The sequence below is a fragment of the Trichoderma gamsii genome (genome assembly GCF_001481775.2).
Source record: "Trichoderma gamsii strain T6085 chromosome Unknown Scaffold_24.2, whole genome shotgun sequence".
Lineage (NCBI taxonomy): Eukaryota > Fungi > Ascomycota > Sordariomycetes > Hypocreales > Hypocreaceae > Trichoderma > Trichoderma gamsii.
Genome location: NW_020171361.1, coordinates 1235 through 27416, shown reverse-complemented (window position 1 = coordinate 27416; position 26182 = coordinate 1235). Strand labels below are relative to the sequence as shown.

General features: G+C 48.4%; 8 protein-coding genes across 8 annotated transcripts; 4 read left to right on the top strand and 4 right to left on the bottom strand.

The window, feature by feature from the left end:
- Positions 1-517: 517 nt before the first annotated feature.
- TGAM01_v206835 (hypothetical protein) lies at positions 518-1575 on the top strand (the record flags this gene model as incomplete). The annotated part of the gene is made up of 2 exons (XM_018804411.1): positions 518-586; positions 640-1575. 2 exons carry the CDS (start codon positions 518-520, stop codon positions 1573-1575), a joined length of 1005 nt encoding a protein of 334 aa, XP_018662526.1.
- Positions 1576-1874: 299 nt separating this feature from the next.
- Positions 1875-3783, bottom strand: TGAM01_v206834 (hypothetical protein; the record flags this gene model as incomplete). Its single annotated transcript, XM_024549958.1, has 2 exons — positions 1875-2179; positions 2232-3783. The coding sequence occupies 2 exons, from the start codon at positions 3781-3783 to the stop codon at positions 1875-1877; spliced, it is 1857 nt and encodes a 618-aa protein (XP_024405267.1).
- Positions 3784-4386: 603 nt separating this feature from the next.
- TGAM01_v206833 (NADH-ubiquinone oxidoreductase 20 kDa subunit, mitochondrial precursor) lies at positions 4387-4830 on the top strand (the record flags this gene model as incomplete). The annotated part of the gene is made up of 1 exon (XM_024549957.1): positions 4387-4830. One exon carries the CDS (start codon positions 4387-4389, stop codon positions 4828-4830), a length of 444 nt encoding a protein of 147 aa, XP_024405266.1.
- Positions 4831-6168: 1338 nt separating this feature from the next.
- Positions 6169-7725, top strand: TGAM01_v206832 (hypothetical protein; the record flags this gene model as incomplete). Its single annotated transcript, XM_018804412.1, has 1 exon — positions 6169-7725. The coding sequence occupies one exon, from the start codon at positions 6169-6171 to the stop codon at positions 7723-7725; it is 1557 nt and encodes a 518-aa protein (XP_018662527.1).
- A 648-nt stretch (positions 7726-8373) lies between these two features.
- TGAM01_v206831 (hypothetical protein) lies at positions 8374-12603 on the bottom strand (the record flags this gene model as incomplete). The annotated part of the gene is made up of 1 exon (XM_018804413.1): positions 8374-12603. One exon carries the CDS (start codon positions 12601-12603, stop codon positions 8374-8376), a length of 4230 nt encoding a protein of 1409 aa, XP_018662528.1.
- Positions 12604-12887: 284 nt separating this feature from the next.
- On the bottom strand, positions 12888-13955 carry TGAM01_v206830 (hypothetical protein; the record flags this gene model as incomplete). The annotated part of the gene is made up of 4 exons (XM_024549956.1): positions 12888-13192; positions 13254-13459; positions 13515-13681; positions 13743-13955. The coding sequence occupies 4 exons, from the start codon at positions 13953-13955 to the stop codon at positions 12888-12890; spliced, it is 891 nt and encodes a 296-aa protein (XP_024405265.1).
- A 915-nt stretch (positions 13956-14870) lies between these two features.
- Positions 14871-18437, bottom strand: TGAM01_v206829 (hypothetical protein; the record flags this gene model as incomplete). The annotated part of the gene is made up of 1 exon (XM_018804415.1): positions 14871-18437. The coding sequence occupies one exon, from the start codon at positions 18435-18437 to the stop codon at positions 14871-14873; it is 3567 nt and encodes a 1188-aa protein (XP_018662530.1).
- Positions 18438-18902: 465 nt separating this feature from the next.
- On the top strand, positions 18903-25921 carry TGAM01_v206828 (hypothetical protein; the record flags this gene model as incomplete). The annotated part of the gene is made up of 3 exons (XM_018804416.1): positions 18903-19856; positions 20014-25366; positions 25431-25921. The coding sequence occupies 3 exons, from the start codon at positions 18903-18905 to the stop codon at positions 25919-25921; spliced, it is 6798 nt and encodes a 2265-aa protein (XP_018662531.1).
- Positions 25922-26182: the final 261 nt, after the last annotated feature.

The window sequence follows — 26182 nt, the reverse complement described above, 5'->3', positions numbered from 1 at the left end:
AGAGTATTATGTTCATGCCATAGCTTCAAAGGTATTGTTAGAAAATCCGAGGGGTATTTATACACAGCCATGCTACTACTCGCATCAGTATTACAACTACCTTATACGTGGTGTGGTGTATGCCAACAATCATTGCGTGCCTCAAACCCCGACGGAGTCCGCTTATTTAGCATTTTGTGCTCTTCATTTGCCGTACAAAATTTTCATTAGCTCTTGTGTTAGTAAAGAGAAAGGGGCATTAATTGTCAGCGACCTTACACGGAGTCCGGTGAAGCGGGCGCGGGGCTGATGTTTGTCAACTCGGAGATCCGGAGTCCAGTCTGACTAACCACATTGACGGCGCCTGTTCATAATGCTTGGAAACAAAGCAAATTGGTAAGGTTATAGGTTCGTTATGATGTATATATAGCCCATCTACCGCTGTCATATTATGAGTCTTGATAATACGCATTGACTACTAGATTTCTCAATAGCCCTCTAATTCTGCTACTTGCAACGATTCGAACAGATATACATCATGGTTGAGCAAACAACGGCTGAATCCTCCAGCTTAACGGCGTACGTTGAGCGAGTAGCAATTATAGGGGTGCGTTCAAATCAGTCATAGAATGTGAATGGCCATCTATTAACCACCAGCAGGCAGCCGGGCAACTTGGGCGGCACATCACTCAGGAAATTCTTAAGAGTGGTAAACATACCATCACAGCACTTACCCGTAAGGGAGGCTCTTCCAAGTTTCCGGAAGGCGTCAAAGTCGCTTTTGTGGACTATGATGATGAAGAGTCGATTGTTTCCGCGCTAGAGGGCCATGAGTTTCTCATCATTACTTTGGCTTATTCGGCTGGGACTGAAACTCACAACAAGATTGTGCAGGCCGCAGCAAAGGCAAAAATACCGCATCTCATGCCCAACATCTATACCGCCGATGTTGTACTGAACAATAAAGCCATCGGTGATGAGACTGGAATGGGACCAGCTTTTAGGCCGCTCTTGTCCGAGATTGAGCGCCTTGGCTTGACATGGACTGTCTTGGTGACGGGTTTGTGGTACGAATTTAGTTTGGCATGCCCGCCCGACTGGTTTGGTTTCGACATCAACAAGAGAGAAGTCACAATGTTTGATGATGGACAGATCCGGATCAACACCACTACATGGGCACAGTGTGGACGCGCTGTCGCATCGTTTCTGAGACTGAAGAAGAGCCCAGATGGTGACGATGACTCAATCCCGACACTGCAGCAATTCCAGAACAAGCCTATCTACGTGTCGAGTTTTATGATCAATCAACGCGAAATGCTAGACAGCGTCGAACGGGTTACAGGCACATCCGATGCAGATTGGAATATCCGGTATGAGGGTACAGCCAAGCGTATTAAGGACGGCAAGGCTGCGTTTGCTGCAGGTGATTCAAAGGGCCTAGCCAAGGCCTATTATTCACGCATCTTTTCTCCTGATTCTCCTGCAATCTACCAAGAGAAGCTTCATAATGGCTTGTTTAGTCTGCCGGACGAGGACTTGGATGACGCAACAGTGATAGGAGTGACTATGGCAAAGAGTGGATATTCTCCATTTTAGGAGGACGAGATTACTTTACTCGATAGAATCCGCAATGTTATGCATTTTTGAAAGAAAGTTAAGTATTATTATATGGTGAATATAGTTTGTTACATAAGAGACAATCAGATGGCTACGAGGATATTTATCGACTTACTCAGCATCTATGACTTGGCAAGCCATATAAGTAGTATCAAGAACGGCAAGATGAAAATACAGAGCGAATTGTAATATGACTGTCAGTTGGCTAAGCAATTGAGGTGAATATGTATGTCTTGTTGGCTTGCGGCAGAGCGCTTGGTATATATATCTTTCTATTTTCAACTTCGATCCCTGCATCGTTGAATAAATTGATGAATCGATACAGGGCTATAAATTGCAATCTTCTGCAAGTAATCCGACTGCTCACTTTCGTTCTTTATACTAATCTCCATAATCTTCCTTGTTAACCAAGCTATCTCCCGGCTATACCTTACAATGCCTAACCACTGTTGCTGATCACTCGAAACACGGTCTATAGCCCGGTCCCAAATCGGCTCCCATCTATCCAGCGCAATCGATACAACAGATATATCCACTGTGCATAATAGGGAAGCATGATAGTTAAAGACGATTGGTTGCAAGGCTTCGAAGCAGAGTGTCAGCTTTTCTCTCTCACTGGGTTGCATGTTACTCACCCATAAGGATAATATAGAGATGTTGAGTGCTAAGCTCATCATACGTTGCTTCAAATGCGTTTGTCCAATCTTTGCTTAACAGCTTTTCTACAAGGGCTTTGAGAGAAAGCATACATGATGATGAATATCCACGTCCCATTAGCCCCTTGAAGCTGGACAAAGAGCCTGCATCCCAAACATCATCATTACACGGAAGGGGGCTTGACATCTCTGCAAGCGACATGAGAGGAGGGTGATTGAAATATACTGTCAATAATGAATCAATAAGAAAGGTCCATGTCACCAGTCTAATACACGTTTCGCAGTATATAAATGCATGCCATTCCAAGCGGGGTCCTGAAAGTTCATGTTTGGTTCCTGTCAAGCCAAGTCTTCTCAGAGCGCTGATCAGCAATGGATGTCGATTTGTAATAACTTGTTGGCGCAGACCGATATCGTTCATGTTGATATGGAGGCAGTTCATAAGAAATGCAGCTTGGCAGAGCTCAAGGACCTCATGGGGATTGGTTGTAGGGTTTGCCATATTGGTGCACTTCTTTATTTGACTGAAGATATACTTGTCTGCTATTTTCTGTATCGCACTCGTGGGAGAGACATAGTTAGAAGTTTCATTTCGGCGACAAGAATATGTATCTCCAGTCAGCATTATAGCTAATAGTAAAGGCAAGGCTGCTTGCTCTGGGTCGAACGTCGGCCAATGGACGATGGGCCACTGGTGATAGTACTGCCTTCGTGAGTATGCAGCTATGAGTGCTAAGCAATTGGAGCTGGTTAAGAATTCATCAAGCGAAGCAATATTGAGGACGCGATGGAGGTGTGGTTTGAAGACGGTAAATTGTCGCAAATCGGCGGCTAGTTGAGACATCCGTTCAGTGAGACCATGGCCTGAAATTCCTTCCAACGCTTGTGAAGGGAAAAGCATGTCTGGTGGACTACCGCTGAAGTTGCCGCCATATTCCATTATTTGATCAGGACTCGAGTCTATCAGCCCTAATAGCAAGAGCCTCGGATCTATCGTATCACCCACTAAATGTTGAAATGAGAGATTCCATCTTTCATAAGGCCCTGTCTCTCCTTGCTGTGAAGTTTCCACTGTATCTTTTTCTGGTTGTTCAACAACTATGTCGCTTAGAGAAACAACCTTCGGATCTGTCCATTTGAGTAGGGCAGTCAGATTTAGGCATCCTTTTTTGGGAGCATCGCGTGTTTCGCTGAGTCGTGGGCTGGATGGCTGATGCGCGGGATTTGTACAGAGATGTTTGTAGGTACAAGTCAAATTCCGTGCGGCGCAGCGACTACATGGCGTCTTTGCGTCACACAAGACTTTTACCCGTGAGCATCCATCGCACGCACGCAGTTTTCTGCCCCTTTTAGCATCTGGCGGTAAAGGGCGATTCTTTCTGGATCGGCAGGTTCGGGCATGACGCCGAGCACCGTCAGCTCTGGTAAAGGTCCGCTGGCAGAAGGGACATGCAGCATGATTCCCATTGCCTTGTGTTTGTGCGAATGGAAGATGGCAAAGTGCACACTGGGAATTGCCTATGGTTGACATGGCGCACCAGTTAGGGGCTTGATAGTGGCACAAAGATGAGTGAGTGAATTTTCCGACGCTGAAGACTCTGAGGCCCATACCGATGCCAATGTTTATTGCTCCACTTTTCTAACTATGTGTATAATTCCCGACGCCGAAGAAGCCAGCCAACCATATATCATTCTTGTACAAGCACGTCTAATAATAAACCTATATTGTTTCCTACAAGTCCTTGACTTCAATTTTTTTCTGGAGGCAGCTTTTGCTTCAGAAATACTGTCATGGCCCTGCTTCCAAACCCCCGTGAGCATATACATCACTACTCGACCTTTCGCCGCATAATCGACTTACAGCTAATGCCATGCAGTTCTTCGTTCTTCTATTGCTACATATGGCATACCGATTCGAGCTCTAGGAATATCCCAAAACTCGTCCAACCGATGTGCCATTCTGACACGAAAACAATACGCTAAACCTCTTGCAAAGAGTATGACCACTACTCGAGCCGTATCACGCGAACTCCGGCCGAACAAGCTAATGGACTCTGTGGTGTAAGTGCGTTACCACCACATAAACTCCCAAGAATGTTTCAAGCTGATCGATTGCTTTAAAATAAGAACAACGATGGACCGGATTGTTGCGTGGTCACGCAATGGATCAATGTGGCCACTAAGCTTTGGTCTCGCCTGCTGCAGTATAGAAATGATGCATGCCTCGATGCCTCGGTATGATCAGGATCGTTTGGGAATCATCTTTCGTGCTTCTCCTCGCCAGGCCGACGTCATGATTGTTGCTGGAACTCTCACAAATAAAATGGCTCCAGCTCTTAGGCAATGCTATGATCAAATGCCGGACCCAAAGTGGGTAATAAGTATGGGGTCTTGCGCAAACAGCGGAGGATACTACCACTACAGCTACAGTGTCGTGAGAGGTGTGGATAGGGTCGTTCCTGTGGATATATATGTGCCAGGCTGCCCTCCGACTGCCGAGGCGCTGCTTTACGGAATTTTCCAGTTGCAGAATAAGATTCGGAGAACAAAAACAGTCAGAATGTGGTATCGTAGATAGCCCTGCCAGATAGACGCATATTTCTTCCCAGAATAGAGCATAATATTTCAGCAGAAGACCAAGATGTATAAGTAGTGTTGATTCACAAGACTGAGAGGAAATCATGAGGTGAGACTTATCTAGCCCTCGAATTTTGGGTATAATGCCGCGTTTTTCTCTAGGGATACAATTTTACAAGAGGTGGCATTGAAATATGAAATCAGACTTCTTTGGAAAGCATACAATGCCAGCTTAGAGTTGTAATGTTCCATTGTGAAAGCTCTCTTATTGCTATATTGTTCCAATTTGTTATCTTATTGATTGGTCAAGTAACTCAGAACCCATCCGTAAAGATAGAAACTGAAGCTATTCTGATTACCAATTCTATCTAGTATGTAGTTCATCGCCTAGAATACTGCTTTGTTTCTGAATTCCTATAGCTAGGGAACAGTTAAGAGGAGCAGCAGTGCTAATATATTGTCACCTGAAGAGGTTATCTATCAACAGCAGCGGTAAGATGATCGCATAGCGTATAAATGTAATATATCAATATTCGTAAACTGTCGAGTTACTAACTTCTCCTCCTCTACATTTGATTTGTCTGCCTCTAGCGTTACTAAGTGAGGCTTATCCCATTACTGTACCTTGCTAACAGGGGCCGTTTACAGCGAATGAGACATTAAGTGAAAATGTACAGGTAGGGCCGGTGCTAGTTTTCCGGCCACTGTAGTAAATCTAGGCGCTCATAGGGTAGCCCTAGTTGCTTTCGATAGATATAGTATGTAAGTTCTAAGCGATACCGCTGTACAAAGTTCTATATGTTATTAAACGCTAATTCGTAGAAGCGAAAGAATATACTGGAAAAGTTCAATCAAGCCTTAATATCGGTGTTTATATACTGATTTGTAGATAGGACCGCTAAAATTCTAAGATCGGGGACACTCCGCGGGGCATGTGATTGAGCTTAGGGGACTATAAACTCTTACCTAGGTTTTGGAATCGGGGACACACCCCGGAGCGGACTTAGGATTGTACAGTATGCCCGTGACCAAAATACCTCCTGCAGAGCAGCGCGCTAATGCATTGTGCAATTTAAGATAATCTAGGGACTAATACCGCACTGGGTGAATATCGGGATATCATTCGGGGAATGCCGCTCTTGTTATAATAGCTATATTAGGCTATAGTGATTACAGTTACTAAGAATATTTGAGGCTTGTAAGCCCTTTCTATAACTATAAGAATGTTAGTTTCCCTAATTGATCTTGTAATTGCACTTCTTAAAACTAATAGTTTTTTATTTGGATTGCTGCTAGGTTACTAATCGAACTCTTATAAGCTAATCAAGTTGAATTAGCAATGACAACTTCTGACAACAAGTATACCTGGCAACAGGTTGAGCAGGGGGTTTGGCAACGCTCTGTTGATGAGATTGAACAAGCTTATGCGGTTTTATCGAAGTTATATGAAGGCAGCGGCCGAATGTTTTTCGCTATCACCGGTCATGTATCACTTTCCTTCGACCTTGTTGATTCCCTTGACAATGGCTCGGATACTCGCGTTGATACAGCTCTGCGTAATGCTTGGCTCACGCTCAGGCACAATCACCCGACAATTGCGTCGCAAGTGAAACATAGTGCAGGCACGAATGATTTTGCTAAGTTGTATCGCACGATTCCTATCGTAGCTGATCAGCAGGCCTGGCTCGACCAAACGTTTGTCAAAGTCTCGACACATCAGACTGGCTCTGAATGGGCAAACAGCGATCCTCCCGCTCCAGAGCTTCCAACTTTGTTTGTTATAACACCTCCCACTACACCACAGGAGGAGAATCATCCTGGCCTGATCCGCCGCGACCTTGTTCTCCGTTCTCCCCATGATGTCATTGACGGTATTGGGACTCTTCTACTCTTGGGAAATCTCGTTAAGATCAGCTCGAAAGCATACAACCAAGGATCTTCATTTAAACTTCCTACATTTGACGATGGCTCTGAGTTGGACAATATGAGTCCACCTTTTCGCGTGGCGGCAAACATATCAAAAATCCTGACAGAGCGGCAGCAACAGCGATTAAGGCACATAGCAGCTTTAAAAGAACAGCAATTGGCAAGCGATATCCCTCTGCTACTTATTCCGTGGAAGCAAGGGGAAGTTGTTCCTGGCAAGCATCAGCGGATTGCCCTGACGCTTTCACAAGAGAAGACTTCGAAGCTACTGCATGCATGCTCATATGTTGGTGTTACTGTAACCCATACATTCCACGCTGCCATACCCATCATGATGAGAGATCTTCAGGAAAAGGGCCCCAAACAACAGAAGGTCAGATATGTCAGCTATATTTTACGGAATGAACGTGGAAACTGCACTGCACCGTACAACTCTGCGAAGCATCCTGCTGCATTGTATCACTCAGGATCAGGAACGAGCCTGTTGGTGGATATGACCATTCCAGCTGCTGGCAGTTACAGCACCTTGGATCAGCAGCAGGCGGAATCTCAAGACTTCTTCAGAGTTCTCCAAGAGATGAAGAAATTCTATAATGGTGTCCGCGATGATCTAGAGCATCTTCAACTTGTACCATACTATTGGGCTGCTGGCACAAGGCAGCTGCCGCCAGCGGTGGAGGGGCCTTTAGCTGTCCCGCCTCCCAGTGCTCAACCGTCTGTATCAATTTCTAGCCTGGGCATTGTTGATAAGATCATACCTCCAAAGGATGGTGTTATCTCCGTTTCCGAACCATGGGTAACTGGAGAAGAGCTTCGGAATGGCCTTGGGTTTTTCTTAGGAACATACAGGGACCAACTGTGCTTGAGCGCTGCATATAACGATGCATGGCATGAGAAGCAAGAAGTCGAAAAGTACCTAGAAATGTGTATGGGTATTGTATTTAAAGGGCTTGAACCTTATATATTCTAATGCTTCTGTTATATATTTGAATTATAAAAAACATTCTTTTTGATAATCGAGATCTTCCTTGACAGCAGCAGTGAACCTGCCCTAACACTCGCGTTTCAAGGCCTCCAGTCCGAGATATACCCATTGACCCATTACTATCACAATGTATTCCCTTGGCTGGCGACAAGGAATGAGTTTGCTCGACGAGGACACTTTCTCATAAGGAGTTGAACAATGCCGAGTATTTCAAGATCAATTTTGGCCCGGGGAGCACATATCTTACATAGTGGCACAATCTATCCCTAGAAGAGCTAGAAAGGTTCATATAAAATAAACAGCAAAGCTGATTTTTACTACTAGGGACAGAAGCGAGATAACTAATAGAAGATTATCTTAAATACCTTGCTTAGAAGGCAGAGCTTAAAATCCTAAATACTTTTATTAGCTAGTTATAGCTATAATAGCAGGCCCTTTAAATATAGTATATAATAATATAAGTTGAAATATTGCACTTTATATTTTAAGTTATAAGAATCTAGTATAAAAGCAAGAATATATATTTATATAACAACCAATACTAAAGTATAACATTTAAGCTCTATTTATAATAATTCTTCAATCCTGAATGTAAGTAAACCCAAGTGGATATTTTGCTCCCTAGTCCTTTGGTTAACTATTACGTTCAGGCGTTTTGGAAACATCCTTAACTACACTGGGCCCCTTTAGATGTAAGTATCCTTCAATCGCAGTGTAGGGGTTAGGCTCGAGCCGCGGTTTCTGGTCAGCTGGGGCAACCCCGAAACTTGCGACATGCACAGACTCGGGAAATGCCTCATTGTCAACCATATACGGCTGTAGCCATTCCCACTGTGCAAGACTGTTGGTAGGAAGCTTGACCTTCAATGGCTCCGGCTTCTCCTTCGTGGCTGGAGATTCTACGTCCACAGCCGGAGCTACTGCGCCGGTGGGTATCACCAAGTCTGTTGTGACGATCAGAGGCCCCATATGGAAGAAGGCTGTCATGTTGCGGAACGCTTTCTCCCACATCCACGGAGACAACTTGAGCTCCCGCACCGGTAGGATGCTACTATATCCGTGGATGGCTGTGAAAGGATCGATGATGGCGCCGAAACCTTGTAATTGCCGGCAGTGTTGGACGTCGTGATCTAACGGCCTGAGTTCGGTGGGATCAAGATAGTATGGATTAAACTTGGGGAAGTTGGTGTGGCTGATCTTCGTTCTGGGATCATTCATGAGGCCTGTATCTTCTGTTTCGTCTATGTAGTATGTGAACAGCTCTCTCAATTCCAGGCCGTCGCCGGCGACAGGTGATTCCTTTGCGTTCCAATATCCAACGAGCCCGTCGTAGGCCTTTGTCTTGTCGCCTAGCTTCACCCGGAACGCGTACACATGATTATCATTGTTATCGCCCTTCCTGGGCTTTTTGTCCTTCTCGTCTTGTGTGAGAGTTCTACGCATTGTGGAGGGCCCAAACGACGCGTGGCTCTCATAAGCCTCGACAGCGAGCTCAAGGGACCAGCCCATGTTTACCAGAGCCAGAGGTTGACCAACGATAGCAGTAGAGAACTCAGAAAACGCCCCCGGAGCGGGAAGCATGTGTTTCATAGCCCCATTGATCATGTAGATGAATGCCATGAGATAGTCCTTGTCCTTAAGAGTTTCGAGGAGGTTGTCCAGCTGCTTCAGCCCGGGATCCTTGTCGGGCTCCAGGCCTGTCCGGTCTGGCATCCAGTTGGGAGAGGTCATGCTGCCATCTGGGCCACCGAATCTGACCTCTTTATAAAACCTCCCGTCGCTGGCGAAGAACTGCAGCCCGTAGTTGGCGTAGTTGACCATTACCCAACCCCAAACGGGCTGGCCTGCTTGCTGAACAGGCTTCCAGTATGGTTTCGAACTTGGGCCTCCAGGACCCGGCTGCAGCGTTACAAAATCGGCGTTGAGACGTGCGAGTTGGTTGATCTGGGGAGGTACCTGGGCAAACTCGCTCCTTACGACTGAAGAATCGCCCCGTCCACCCACAGGAGTTGCATTAGAGGTGGATAATTGCAGTAGCTGCTGAGCACGTAGATACTCGCTGGTATAGAGCTTGGGAGTCGTTTTGTCGCCGGAGATGCTGGGAGATATGGCATGCACGGCTTGGCCGAACTTATCGATGATGTTGAGTTTGGAGAAGCAGAACTGCCCGTGCGTAACGGGCTTGAAAGGGTTCTCGCCGTCGGCTGAAAACGAGACACCTGCTCCGTACGGAGTAAGATCCGTCTCCAAACCCATGAGTATCAAATCGGCTTCGCCGAATTCTCCGTGTTTGGCGGCCACTTTGGCTCCGGGAATGGCTTTGGGGAGATAGCCCCCGCCCCCGCTGCGGTTTGGTTGCCGATAAGTTGGCTTCACATGTGTCCCTCCTTGTCTAGTGATGAGGTGGTCAGTGAAACCAGCCAGCGGAGCTGATAAGAGGTTCAGTTTATCAATATTTGACAGGATAAAATCAAGATCGTCCTCCAAGCCTTTGAGCATAGGTGCCGGCGTGTCGGTGAAGAGCTGCTCCACCTTGTGTTTGAGAGACATTGTTGGCTGGGGTAGCATTAAAACTCTGCCGGACAATTTCCTGGAGTCTCTTACATCATCTTTACTGAGTGATTCGGTCTTGATTCGATATCGAAGCTTGGAATACTCGGCTTCATTTCTAGTCAAATCGCCATCATCCAACTCCCAGTGGTTGTATGGAATTTGTATAAAGTTCACCTCCCATTCGAGATAGAGTGGCAACCATGGCTGCGTACCGTGCCACCTATCACGCCAGCGAGGCACATCAGGTTTCTTTGGGTCACCCGTTTCGCTTGGCTTATCATCTTCAGGAGAGATAAGTCTACGGTCCACGTCATGATAGAGAGGGAGTAGCGCGGGATTCTCAGGCTTGTGCTCCTGGTTTATATCGGAATTGAGTATAATGAATTCGGACAAGAGCAGTCTCATATCGGTTCCCCAAGGGTTTTCGGTTCCCCAAGAGCCTTCGAGGTTCTTGATTATAGTCCCAAGATTCTCAGGCAGATTTGGCTCGACAGGCTTGCCATCCTTGCGGGCCCCAATAATTTGATGACGCAGTCTGACCTTCAGAGGATCGAGAAAGTCAACGGGCCAACCTGACTGAATACCGGCAAGAAGTACTGTCGGATCGCCAGCTTGATGAAATGGCTCGGAAGTGCCGACCTGGATTATTTTGCTGTCGAGCTCCACCTTGTCAACCTCATTCTCGATCGCCTTGATCTTTCGGTGAATATTTCCGATATGCTTAGTGATTTCTTCTCTCCACTTTTTGTACTGGCCGCTTGTGGCAGCGGCGTTGACATCTATGAGGAGCTTCCACCAGAGAGCGAATAAATCCCATTGGCGCTTCCTCAGTAGCCGCGATAAAGTGTCGATCTGACGTTGCTTCTCATTCATAAGTGACAAGTTGCTCAACTCGGTCTCTGTAGGCTCGTAAGTGCCTTCAGGCTTGGTCGTCTTGTTGTCACCGTCCTGTGGGTTTGAGAGAAAATATTTCCGGCCGCCATCTTGGCGCTGGAAGTTGAAATTACTCAACACGTTTGCAGCCCGGCGTTGCGGCTCGACCCCTTCATCACGATCCAGCAGGAGAGTCTGCAACTTGAGGAGATCCATCTCAAGCTTGTGAACATCGCCCACAGACGACTTACTATGACCAGAAACGTAAGCCATGATGGCGTCCATCGGAGTAGTACCCACGGCAATGGGAGAAGCTTTCATAAGATGAGAACATGTCTGATCTGCGGGCACCTTGCTGGGCTTTTTCAGCGCGTTCCACTCGACCTCGTACATGGCACCATGGCAGAGAGTTCTTGCGGCGCTGTGATCTTTGCTCCATGCATTCGTCAAGTCGTCGGCCTCGAGGATCATGTTCAACGACTGGAGCTGCGAAGGGCGAGCTGATGGATCATCTGATTTTTGCCCTGTTGGAGGGACAAAGAGGTCTCTTTCAATATCTGGTTGCCACCCGATGACATAGTAAGAAGCATTGGCTGCTTCAAGACATTGCTCTTTGCCCGCAGAATCTAGGTACTCGAACCGGTCGAGCATGCTGAAAACATTCCCGTTGTGCGGCTGGTAGTCCGCGAAGAGTTGATTGGAACTATTGAATAAGTTCAGACGGACACGCTTGGTGTCATTCTTTTCACACCACGTCTCGGCAGGAAAACGTTGTCCGATAAAGACCTCTGACTGTGCCTGCATGTCGACATCGACGCTGCCTCCAAGCCCAGACTCTGGCGCTATGTAGGGCGAAACGTCTGTCTGCACGTCTACACTTTCATCCAGGTCGTCGATGGATCTACAGACGTCACTCTCAACCACCCAGGCACGGAACTCTGGCACAAGCCCCTCGGCACTCTCTGGCTGGATCGACTTTCTGTCGTCGATGTGGCGAACCACGAGCCAGCGCGGAGGAACGTCATAGTAGCTTGGCACAGTGGGATCGTGACCATCGCTTGGCCTTGACTCGCCGTATTTTTCATCTCCGGGGATATCAGTGTCTGGAGGCAAACCAGCCTGAGCTTTGGGCTCCGTTTTGGTGGCCGCGGTGCGATACGGCCGTGGGAGCGTCCAGTGAACGTAAACACCCTGACGCCTCGAGCGAGGCTGGTTAGTACCAAGGTCAGTGAAGCGCATATTTGTCGATGCCGGCGAGGCGGCATGTAAATCGACGTGGCGCAGCACATCGTTGGAGAGGAAGTGATTGTTGTATTGCAGAAGTGCATAGTCTGGCTGGGCCAACGGCGCGATCTTTGCCTCATCATCTGCCCCGCTACATACAGATTTATTGAAGATGAAGCATTCCACTTTTACGGGGAGCAACAGGGAACCCATAGTTACTGATAGAATGCGAAGAGTGTATGAGAAATGAGAGACAAGTGCAAGAAGCGAAAGGCTGCCGGGGGGACGGCCTTATTTATACCCATTTGCTACGACACAAAAGGCAAAGTCCCATCGGATTATGCTAACGGTGTTAGACTCATGTTTTCGTTCTTATTCAATTAATGCTTAGTAGTGAGGTACATCGTTGTGATTATGATTCTAGACGAGCTCTTTAGAGGAGATACAGGCTGCCACTACTACTGCTATCCTGCTACGAATGCCGTTCTCGCCGCTGTTTAGGCGTTAAGAATGGACTCCCACTCATCCTTAATAATCTGAGGTTCATTGGTATCATTCGCAGAAAATACCACAGCGATCTGCTCAAAGGTCGCATTAGATGCAGCGCTCAGAGTCTCCAGCGAGGGGATGACTTCCAGATCCTTTTCCTGCCAGTTCTGGCCACCGTTTGTTGAGTGGCTGCGTGTCAGAACGCCATCGGCGTCGCGGATCCAGTACAGCACCAAAACTTCAACCTCCTTGTGAACGAATGAGGTGGCCGCTAGTGGCGAACCGGGTCGGGCGTTGCTTGTGATTTTTCTGTCTGCAGTTTAACGTTAGCCTGATCTTCTGCATGCAAACGCCTTACTTGTATTATAACCAACCGTTGCTACCCTGAACCTCTAGGCCGTGTAGAACTTTGTCAGATGCCTGGTAAAAAGCCCAGCGCTTTCCAGCCTTTTGCGCGTAAGTAGAAGCCAAGCCGGTCAGAGCTGGGGGCGTCTCTTGCTTCAAGAGGGTACTCCCCTTGGCAATAGGCACGCTGTTGGAGTTGTCGAGATCACGTTCATGGATAACAGGGGGGTCGGAGCTGTCAGACTATTGAGCATACGTCATTGATCAACGGAAATGTAGTGGTAGCTTACACGAGGAAATACAACCAGCCCTTATCCTTGCCGTTACCACTACCAGTCAGACGGCCGTAATCAGTCTTGATGCTCAGAGACTGGATGACGGGACTGAGTAAAGAGATATAGTCGTCATCAATGCCTGTAGTTGCGTTTTTGGCAGACACGATGCCATAGACTCGGATCTATTGCTGTCAGTTAGTACTCTCGAGCGAACAGTGCGTGTTCAAGCGGAAAGACACCGACCCAGTCGCGCAGTCGTAAGGCTGTGAGTCCTGTGCCAACCTTGATATTGCCCTTGGCACTCTCCTCCTTTTCCGCGAACACACTGCCCCAAGTAGGGTCTTCGCCGGTTGTCCACTGGCGCAGGCCAAGGTTGGCCTTGGAGCTGTTGTAGTAGACTAGCAAGCGGTCGTCTTTCTTAGTCAGAGGGTTCCAGATGAGAGCGTTGGAGGCCATTGTGTTGAATTTGATGAGCTGTTCTTCACAGGAAAGGATAGTGATTCGATGGAGAGATAATTGAGGATAATTCTTTGTGAATCTGTTTCTATCGCGTCTTATATGCTATTTTGATAGCGAATTACCCTGACACAGTTCGAACACCAAGAAGTCTTAGTTACAGCATCGCAGGACCGGTGGCAAGCTGAGCAATTGCGCCATGCAGCGAGAAGCTGCCACAATACCTGGACAACAGTCATTTAGTCGATGGTTCTGCAGTCTAGATTCAGTGGTCTGTGTCCAGTTGACCCAATTGAGACTTTGTAGCAAGAGCTCTGGGATGTTTGTCTGCGCAGTTTCAATAGTTTTGTTTTTGGTAAACGCCATCAAAGATGATAGCTGACTACATGGTAATACTTGGTGTGAGGGTCCGGGGGATATGCGCCGGAAGCTAGTGCAGCTCAGGGCCAGCCAGCCAGCCACTCTCACGGAATACAGCGCGCTAGTAGACAAGCTATTTCCATTAACGAGTACCGACGAGAACCACTTGCAAGGATTATAAACAAGGGCTCTTGTACCTCTGCTACATAGCAACAACCTACATGTACCCTTAAAAACATAATAATAATCTTTTATGAAATAATTAAAATAAGTAATTCACGCTATAAATATGTTAGAATCTTAGAACACTATTTACTAGCGAATATGACTCTGTTTAACAGCCAAGTATTGTGAAATACTTCAACGTCTCCCGCTGTTAAGTACGGAAATAAATCGACCGCAGCAATGCACTATCGATTCTATGCATGCATCTACTTGTAGGTATTCAGCACCGGTTTAGAACTTAGACTAGGTACCGCATCTTCCGCGGCACTAAACGGGAGGCGGGGACGGAAGGCGTTGATAAACTCAGCTGGAGGAACAACATGCATTAAACTAGCGACTCGGGATCCCTGCTGGCTTCAGCTGGATGGTGAAGTCGCGTGGTATAGTCAAGGCCGGCTTTGCCCATTCCTCAATGTAGTTTACCGTCACCTTCCGATTAAAGTTGTGGACATTGACGAGTGGCAGTATGAAGCCGCATTCCCGGACCCGGTCGATAAGCACACCCTTATCGAGAGCTTTCTTGCTGCGCGGCTGAAGCCGTAGAAACATCGTGTCCTTTGTTGCCTCAGCAAATACGTTGAAGCGTAGGTTACTCAGCATCGTGGGACCGGGCCCCTGGTAACTGTCCAACAGGTTGACGGTTCCATTGTCCAGCTTCTTGCCGCGTGGTATCTTGAGCGTGATCCGTTTAAGCTTGTAGTCCTTGGGGAGGAAGTCAGAGTCGGACCGCTTGATTGTGAATATCAGGTCCAGTGGCCCTTGGCCCGTCTGAAGCGGCCCGGACGGCACGCCGATGGCGTGGACGGCGTACGCAAACCTGGCCCCTGTTGCGCCCTCGGTTGCGGCCCCTGTCTCGGCCCTTGGCAGCGTTTGCGCTATACTCGCAGCGAAGGGTGTTTGCAGCAGCGAGGGCGTGAACTGAAAATGAGGAGGGGGCGAAGAGTCGAGACTGTTCAACGCAATGAGAGGCAATGGATAATCCAAGACTTGCGCGGTCAAGGTTACTCCCTCATGCTGGACTGCCACTTCTGATCCCCTCTGCATGGAACCAAGCAGCTGGACCCCCTTTCGTCTTGGTGGCAGTTTAGGGTCAGGCTCCAGGGACTTGAGGATTGACGTCTCGCCGATACAGAAGCGATAGATGGGCATGCCAAGCTGGAACGCCGCCACGGCTGAGGTCATGGCAGTGTCGATAAAGTCATCGGGCATCTTGTCCCTAAGCACGGCCACAACATCCTGAGCCCAGACACTCGTCAGGAGGAACCGGGCATCATTTTTAGCTCCCCACATGAAAAGTGGCGGCCCAGATTCTATTGGATAGCCAGATGACTCGTAGCGGCTCTCAGTGGTCCTTTCGAGCAGTGTGCTCGTAAAATCGTACTTGTCCTTCTCGATAGTGTAGGTGCGCTTATACTTGACGTCGAGCCGATCTGGCGTGAGGCTGTGGCCCAATGTAAAAGTCTGTTGATGCGGCGGCTGCGTGAACGCTAGAACTGGCATCTCATTGTCCTTCCCTGGGATTCTGTCGAAGAGACATAGAAGAAGCCCTTCGCCGATAATCTCTTGTCTGAGAATCGGCGCCCTTCCAGCCTCAGGCGCATCTCTCGGGATCGGCGCCTCAACCTTGAGATCAGGAAAGCGAGAGACCAAGTCAGATCTCAGAATCATCCCGTATGATGGAATTTGAGGCGTGTATCCTGTGGCTTTATCGACTGTTTCAAGATAGGTATTGATGGCCCCTTTGATTCTTCGTCGGATGTAGTCGTCATTGCCGCCCATGTGGCTGCCGAGGCTCAGTGCCCCGTCGATCAAAGCATCAAGCCAATTGGCATCGACGTGAAAAAAACGGATGCTCTCCTGTGGCAAGAAGCTTGGATCTGCAAGGAGGTATGGCGATGGTATGCCAAAAAGATACATGCGGTCCATGATCCAGCCCAGAATGACTTTCCACTCAGTCGAGACAGATTCGTTGAGCTCATTGTAGAGGCGTTGGCCATCTGGGTATTCCTTGCCATTTTCATCTTTAGCCCCAGCAATGCGACGGATATGCCGTTTTGCTTGTTTTTCGCTCTTTTCTAGCATGATAGTATCATCGATAGCCAGGCTAGCTTCTTCTGTCAATGGGCGTCTAGCAACCGGAGTTTCCTGGAGGAGGCTTTGTTCATCCCGTCCTTCTTGGGGTGAGACTCTCTGGAGATCGCTTAAAGTCAAGATGGACGTCTTGAGAGACCGTAGGACATCCTCCCTACTCTTGTAGGCATTCGTCTCGCTGAGAATCTCCCGCTTTGCGCCGTCTAGACATATCCCATGAAGACTATTCCACAACCGCGTGAGGGCTGTCGTGAAGGCGGCATCAGCGATTGCCAGCGACTTTCCTAACTGCCAAGCAGCCGAGTATGTGATGTCCATCATGCCCGTGTCATGGTCGAGGATCTGTAGGTCACTTCCGCATCGTGACATGGCAGTCCATGCTGGCTCACGTGGAACCACAGGTATCAAGACAGCCCTGAAAAAACTGCTTGTCACTTCGCCTGTCCTTGTTCGGTGGCGTTGCATCGTGTATCCTTCTCTCATCCTCTTGCCGAGCTTTGCTCTCATGGTTTCGTTCTTTGTTGCCTCCATTTTATCAATCAAGGCCTGTGGTGCTCTGAGGAGGCCTATGCCATTCTGAAGATTCTCAAATTCAGCCTCGAGACTGATGCCGCCAGCAGGGAGCACCGTGTATGTCCAGCTGTATAGCGATGAGATGGCGACGTATTGCGCAGCCGAAGAGAGCGGAAAGGCCATGTTCTTCCATCCCTCGAGCGATACAAGATGCACCATGGCAGGCGTCTTCTGGTCTGCAGAGATCGGTCCTGCCCGGTGCGACATTATGACACTGAAGAGACCGTCCTTATACTGAGCTGAGGTCGTCATGCCTATAGTTTTGACGTGGCGGACGTGAGCAAAATATTTGAACCGCGAGATATCAGCAGCGGTTTGGCCTTCTTTTGGTGCTGACAGAACAAGCTTCTTGCCCTCGTTAGTAGTCGTTTCTTTCTGCTCATACGTAGTAACAAGCTGTTGGAAGAGCTTTGGCTTCAAGAAAAGAGCTGTCGCCTTGCTTTTGGAGTCATCCGGCTGGGGAATGGGTGAGATGATGGAGCCTTGTTTGTTCAAGGCCTCAACGTCAGTACCTGATAAAGTCATAGTCAAGTCAGAGCTCTGTTTGATCGTTGTGGGCTTTCCTTGGGCATCCTTTGCCAAGCTTGTAACCATAAACGGCGAATTTTCTCCCTGGAGAAGCTCACTGGGGAGCTGCAGCTCATCTTGACTGAAGACTAAGAGGGCGAGCCAAGGCATGCGCCCCCGTCGCGTAGCGTCGTCTTTTTCAATACGCCTCTCCCATGGCAGATGAGGATCATTGAAGATGATGTGCGGTAGCGTCTCTGCGGTCGCGAGACCACCTGGTGCAGGATTGACTGAGAGTACAGAGCCATCTGGCAGTGAGAACTGTGGCGCCTGAACTAGGAACTCCTTCGTTGTCGGCTTTGGCTTCAGTTCACGGCCTTGTTTCTCTGTTGCACTACTGGCGTAGATGGTTTGGGTCGCTGTGATAGTCTGTTTCCCGCCGTCAAGCCGCGGGGGGAAGTACGAGTAGAGCTTCTGGTGACCATCATGAAGCGGCTGTAGTCCAGACTCCTTGGACTCTGTGTCAGTGCCGTCGTCTTCCGACTTTGTGTCTGGAACAGCTTCCTCAGCTGCAACGGCGGCGACTACAGATCTGCTGGCGATATCGAAAGAAGCTGAACCCGCACGTTCAGCCTTTACCCTCGATTTAGCGACCTCATAAGCGTGCTGGAGCGTAAGGAAACGCAGGCCGCTTGGGAGAGTGTCTTCAGTTTGCAGTGAGGCCATAGTGCAGTGAGCTATGAGTCTCGTGGATTACCAAGTACCTGTAATCCAAAAGCGATTAACATGAGAATCAGGCTTGGATGGTTTTGCGAAGCAGAATGACAAGCGCCTCGAAAGCACATCCAGGTTTATACCGCCACACCCCCCTAGGCGTATTGATCTGCATGGGATCAATAGCGTGAGATTTGGCTCCACATGCCTGACCGGGTCGATGCAGGCTCATCACACAATCTTGGCTCAGCCAGCCACTGATCCCGGACTATCCAAGCCTGCTGCAGCAATGCTATGCGTCTACTCGTTTGGGACAGGAAGGCTCTGATAAGATGCCTGAGTTTGGTAGCTTGAAAGGGGCCATGTACTGCACTGCCGTGTTGTCGGGGTAGTTGTATGATTGCACCAGTGTGAATAGCTCCTATTTTCTTCTAGCTTTTGTAATTACACCGTGAGCGTCGACAGTGAAACTCATCAATGGCTTCCAATACGAAGACATTTGTCGAATCCTACCACATCAATGTCGGACTAGGCGACAGTGCCATCCATGTTCTGGCGACAGAGGGCAACGGGTCCCAAAACCCAAACCTCGTAGCCGCTGTCTTGGTAGACGGCGGACTGGCTCGAGACGCAGCTGCGCAGAACATATCCGCCACGATCGAGGACATCGAAAAAAGGTATAATATCAAATTGCTGAAGTTCCGTTCCGTCGTCGTGACGCACTGGGATGCGGATCATTGGAAGGGCATCAACAAGCTGCTCGAGAGCGAATATCCAAAACGCTTTGATAAAGGTGGCCTATACAACCGCTTTTTCCATGACACAGCGGTTAAAACGACCGTGTATGCTCCGAGCCGGTGGACCGGGTCGAAGGCACAGGACGACACTGGAAAGCCGAATAAGAAGATGAAGTCAGCCGAACATGGTATAACCATCAAAGAAGATGGCAAGGGCTTCTGCTTTTCGTTCCGTGACGTGTCACAAGCAAAGGCGATAGTGGGCTCCAGCGTCATCGGATACGACTTTTTCACCAACACGAAGCCGTCTAAGAACCAGAAGTACTCTGAGCTCAAAACCTTCAAGGACCTGATAGGTCCCAACGCACCCATAGTGGGAATGTACTGTGTGGCTAGCGATCTCGAGGTCATCGGGCTCAAGAAGCGACCGAATAGAAGGAACATGAATCTGGAAAGCAGTCTATTCAACCAGCTGCCCACTAAGACGAACCAACAGTCTATAGCCGCCATTATCCTCTGGGACAACATGCACGTTTCCCACTTCTTTGCTGGCGATCTTGACTTTTGGGGAGAGAATCTACTTGCCGAGTGGCTTGAAGAGAACCTTAAGTCTAACAAAGATGGACCCAATATCAACTGCCTCAAGTCAAGTCACCACGGCGCTCGCAACTCAAACCCTCCCAAGTTGTTCATGGTAACTAAACCTAAATACATAATATTCTCCGTTGCGGATCACTATGGGCATCCAGGTGAGTAACCTGCTCCTCTAATGTTACCTACTATACTGATACTCGCGAATGACTTCAGCCTGGGAAGTATTGCTGGTGCTGTTCTTGCTCTACGCCTATCAGATTAAAACTTCGCAAAGTCCTTGCATTGCTACCTGCTATCCTTATTGGCTGAAAGACATTCACGGCCTGGAAGGGCTGGGTGAGAACAAGATCAACGTGGACGCTTTTCTTCCGCCAGAGGAGCTGAAGAAGCTCTCTGCGGAACGCCGGAAGCATGCGAATCGATTTATAAATATGGTTGAGACGCTCTTCAAATCCGTACCAAGCGATGACAATATATACAACATGATCTTCCAAAGCTGCGTGAGAGATAATGCCTCTGACAACGAGAGCATATTTGAACAAATCGCCCTCAACATTGGCGAGCGGCTCGGCAATCTCTTTCAGGACCTCTGGCAGTGGGACCTGGATGGGGCGATCACCTCTGAAGTCGTGTACCTCGTGTTGAAATCGACTAATAACATTAACGATGACGAAGGGCGATATAGGACAAAAAACAAGCCGTCTGACAAGAAAGATCGGATAGATCAGGTCGTCTTCGATGAGGTGATAGACGGGTTTGGAGAAAAGGAGCCACCAATCAACACCAAAAAGTCGAACAAGGAGACCAAGATGTTCCAGATGTGCCATGTTTTTCTACAAGAATACGACGAGTTTAGAACAGTGAAAAATTCTATGAAGCAAAAGAAGATTGAAAGTCACGTCGAACAGACGTCACCCCTGGGAAAAAGGTCGCTGGAGTCATCCAAGTCCCATGACAAGAAGCCCAAGCCCAAGAATTCCAAGAAAGATGGCCTGCACCAACTCTTCATGCAGAGCTTCCAGGTCCCTCTACTCGGCGCTCCGGTGGCCATTCAAGCGAATAACTCCTCTCAGTCCACCCAATACTCTTACAGCATCTTAAGCAGCTCCTATGCCTCATCAGCAGCGACTAGGGCTGAGTTCCTCGATTATACCGTTCTGGAGGTTGATGATTGGCTCGATGATTTCCTTTTGTCAATGAAACCAAGTATCATGAGACTTAGTTCAAGCCTTGATGAAGAATGGGTGCTCCTACACGAGGATGATTACCTGGGGAAGTGGATCCGTACCGGCCTGGGCGGATCTCAAATGGCCGTCAAAGGCGACGGCCCTGAGTTCCGCATCATCATGCCCAATGGCCTCATCTTCAACACCGGAGAGGCAGCTAAGGCGTTGGGGACGGATGCCAAAATGTCGAGCGACGGCCTCTCACCATGGACTCGAAGCGGCACCATGGTCTTTGGTCTTGACCGTCTTAAGAGTGTGCCGAAAGCCAGTAGCTGGAGCATCAGTGACATACTATCTCTATTTTCAACCGACACTAGCTCCAAAATGAACCCTCTAGAGCTTATTTCGCCTATTGTAGTTGATAACCTACTCGGGATGAGATGGACACTAGATCTTGCCACGTCAGAAGGGAGACGCAACGCCATCTGGGTTACACCTATTACGAGCTACCGCACAATCCTGCGCCTCGCCTTCATCCCAGTCAAGGATAGCAGTCAATCTCCCCTCCGCAACTTCTTAGACCAGTTCTTTCCTCCAGCAGATGAAGAAGATGATGCTGTGCTTGACATTTCGGATATCCAGCTCATCTTCCGCAAAGTGTGCTTAAAAAAGGAGAAAAAGGGACAGCGCACAACACTGGCCAGTATGCAGTTCCTCACTCTATCCGCAGTCATAACACTGTTTGGCCCTAAACCAGAAGATCCTGCAAAGCCTAGAGCAAAGGTCACACCGAACATCAGCATCGAGCTCGCCAGCACTGGTGCCCTCGAACTCACCATCAGGACTACACAGAGCGATGACAGTTTTACCGCTGTTGTGAGCGGTTGGCTGTCAAGGCTATTTCCTGGCTGCGATACCAAGTTTGACACGCTCAGTGAACAGAATATTAGCAAAAATATCTGGTTTCGCAGACTGACTATTGCGCTGAATCCTGATAAGTCCATCTCCAGAGCCTCAGTCGCTCTCGAGGTGAATGCCAAACTAGGCCAAGGATCAAAGCCAGATCAGAATCTGCCCATCATATTTGAAGCAGAGTACACAAACACTCCTGGAGGACAAAGCGATTGGTCCATCTCTGGAAATTTATGGCTGAGGACCAACACGAATGCGCCACTAACACTTTTCAGCAACTATGAAGAATATCGGAGCCTGTTACCTCTAACGCCAAATCCGGTACAGGTTTTGGAACTCACAACTCTTTTCGCTTCCATGAGTGATGCCGGCAACATTCCAGACTTGCCAAAAGGTATTCCCAACGCCATCACAGCAGCTGGGTTTCGTATAAACAAAGAGTCCATCTTCGTCAGCGGCACCATCAGCGACTGTCGTCATGTTGTTGAAGGAGGTAATGCTCCTCCTCTCCGACTTCAGGAGCTCAGTGTCGAAGCACGATGGAACTGGAAGCAAAAGCAAGTTCAAGTTGATCTCTATTTCTGGCTCAGCTTGAAACTTCCCAGCTGGTATGATGCCCCTGAGGGCTGTGCAGCGAATTCCCTCACAGGAAGTGTATCATACAAATCTGGTGGGAAATGGAATGTCTCTGCCGAAGTTCGAGATCTTAATTTGGGTATGTTGTATGACTTCTTTCCCGAAGACGTCAAAGATACGCTCTTTCAGCTTTTAAAAGGAATTCGAATCGTTGACCTTGGGGTCTACTACTATTCCCAGGGCGCCGGCCAGGGTACGGGGCTCCTTTGCGAGGGAAAATTGATGCTAGGAGATATTATGTCACTGCAGCTCAGCTACGAGCGTGACCCCAATGGTGGATGGAGATTCCACGCAAATCTTGGGCCAGATGACGAAATAATCGAACCAATTACTCTAGGCCAGATTATGAGCAGCTTCGTCGATTCTTCTGACGCCAGCCTCTGTTCTAGCTTGCCAGACTTTCTCGCTGATACGGTCATTATTGGGGGCACTGATTCAAACCCCAAACTTGAGTTCACTGTTGAGAATGACAAAGTGGTTGGTCCCAAAATGACTGTGACTGCAAGTATCATGGGATTTACGGTCGAGTTTGTCCAAATTAACTGCTCTTCTCAAAACAATGGCTCCGAAGACAGTGGAGAGAAATCAACTTCAGGGGAGAAGCCTGGCAAGATCTTGAGGCTGTTTAAGGCCGTTTTAACCGAAATTCCAATGCCCAAGAGCATTCCTATACTCGATCACATGGATCAGCCTTTTGATGAGCTTGGATTCTTTTGGATAAACCAGACAGTTACTAGGGACGAACTCGTTGAACTGGACAAGACTTTGGACATGCCGGACCCCCCACCAACAAAAGAGCCTGAGACAGCCTCAACTACTGGCAGAGCTCAAACATCAACTCCTGGCATGACTGGTGGCTTCCACTTTGTCATTATCTCAAAGCAAAAGGTTGTTTTAGACTATCCCATTGGGAAACAGAAAAAGGTAGAGGATACAGATGACTCTTCATCAGAGGATGGACAGGTTAAAGTGCCGGGTGGGGATAAAAAGCCATCTGAGCCCTCAAAACAAGATGATGGTGATGACAAGGGCAGTCAGTCAAGCAAGACCAGCTACAAGAATACCGTCGGTCCGCTCAGTATCAGCCAGATAGGTTTCCGCTATGAGAGCGGCACCCTTGCTATTCTGATGGATGCGACAATTGCATTCGGACCGGTGGCCCTGGATCTCATCGGTTTCACGCTCGGGCTGCACTTCAAGGAGGCTGACGGCTCGACAAAGAATCTAAAGAGTCTGAGCTGGAATGATGTTGAAGTCTCTATTAGCGGAGTTGGTGTCAAGTTTGAGCGGCCGCCTTTGACGATCTCAGGAGCCTTCTTACACGAGAAGACGGTAGATAGTGACATTTATGCCGGTGGTCTGACGGTTGGATTTACGCCTTGGCTCTTTCAAGCCGCAGGGTTCTATGGTGTTGTAGGAAATGTGGATAAGGCCGAAGCCTTCAAGTGTCTTTTTGCCTACGCCATGTTGCGTGGACCCATCATGAATATTGCCGGCTTCGCTGAGATCTCCGGACTCACGGGTGGTTTTGGCTACAACATTGATTTGACACTGCCGACATTGGATAATATCGTGAGCTTTCCGATGCTTACTCCGTTAGCGGAATCTGCTCCGCCAAAAGAGCTGGCGAGGACCTTGATCCCCGGCGGCGACAAGCCCGGTCCTTTCTTCAACCCACTCAACGGCGCAATGTTTATTGCGGCCGGACTTACGGTGACAGCCTTTCAAATGCTTGAGATGACGGCTATCGTCGCCGTGCAATGGAGTCCGCGAGTCCAACTCGCGCTCCTCGGTCTCGCCAAGTGTGACGTGCCGTCTATCAAATCACCAGTTAAGTTCGCCCACATTGAGCTCGGCATCATCGCCACCATAGACCTGGACGCAGGTATCATGAAGGTAGAGGCACAACTCTCACCCAACTCATGGATTATTCACAAGAATTGTCATCTTACCGGCGGCTTTGCAATGTACTACTGGTTCGGTCCCGGTCAAACTGACTGGGTCATGACGATAGGTGGCTACCACAGCGCCTTTGTTGTGCCGGCGCATTACCCCCGACCTGACCGACTACGAATTAGCTGGTCGATTGACAGTTCCTTGAGCGTGACGGGTGAAGCTTACTTTGCCGTCACTCCTAAGGTGTGCATGGGCGGCCTTCACATCAGGGCTGCTTTGTCTCTTGGTGCCTTATACGCCTGGTTCGACGCGGCCACCGACTTTCTCATGACATACTCTCCATTCCATTTCATCACAGACGTAAATGTCTCAGTCGGTGTGCGCTTCTCTATGGACATCTGGTTTGTCACCGTCCAGATCGCTGTGGAGATCGGTGCCCGCCTCTCTCTCATGGGTCCACCGCTACGAGGTATTGTTCACGTTGACTTTTGGGTCTTTGGCTTCGATATCGCCTTTGGCAATACAGATGGGGCAAATCAGTCTCCCGATATCTCATTCCAGGATTTCTGGAAGTTGGTCACCCAGGCCGAAAGTAGCTCCTCCGAAAGTGCTGAGGCCGGTGGGAAGGCCGCTCATCTCTTCTCCTGCAATAAAGGTCTCCTCGTCCGAGAAACTGGGCAAGATAACAAACCTGACGACAAAGGTCTCCTCGCAGAAAAAGACAAGGATGTGAAAGTTAGTGATACCTGGCTTGTACGCAGCGGCGTGTTCCAGTTCACTATCGAGTGTCAATTCGCAGTACAGTCGGTCACAGTCAACAATAAGAAGGCTCTCGAGCCTCAAAGCGTCACTATTGATGATATCTATGCTAAGCCAATGCGCCTCAGCCAAAAAATAGATTCGACACTCTCGGTGACAATAGAGGGTCCTGACAACTCCAGCAGCGTATGGAAGGCGACGTCCGCATGGAAAGACGTTCCTCAAGCCCTCTGGGGACAGTGTACGTGAATTGGATCCCTTTTCGAATACCTCACTAGGCAAGTTTCAACTAACAGATCAAACAGATAAAGAATCTGAAGACCCTAATGTCTCTCAATCAGGCGGTAACCTCTCCAACCTACTCAACACTGGAGGCAGCATGTGCCGCCTGTTTATGGGTGTTATTATAGAGGCGCCGATTCCGCCAGTCTCATTAGACAACATGCCCGAGTACTGTGTCGATGAGGCCATGAAGAATGACATATTTAAAATTGGTAGCGAGCCGAAATTCCCGGAAAATGTGGATGAGAGTGTAGCCTTTGCCCCGCTGCCGCGAACCCTAGGCGCAGAAGATTGGACGGCCTTCGGGGAGGCATGGAGGGCTTCGCCTAATCCCAGGTTAGCCGTGGAAATGTGGGAGGATATTTTCAAAACCACAGGACTGGTTAAAACGAAGCCTAATAACCTTATCGAAAACAATGCTGTCTTATATTTGTCTGCTCCGTTACTGGGCAAGACCTGGCCTGGAGAAGGATTGCAAAAGGGCAATGAAACTGCGCTTTTACTTAAAGAGTAAACTCTATAATATTCAATTATATCTATTTTAAATATAGCCCTAAATATTTTATCACGACCCATCTCTTATAGTTGCACTACAGGCCTACTGGGTAGGCAGAACCGGATTAATATAGGACTGACTTACTAATTACAGACGGATTACTGGATTATCTTAATAATCCAATAAGTTAGGAATGGATTATTAAAATCTTAAAATAATCTATAATAAATTATTAAATTTTATAAATAATTTTATCCAGTTAACTAAATATATAAATTT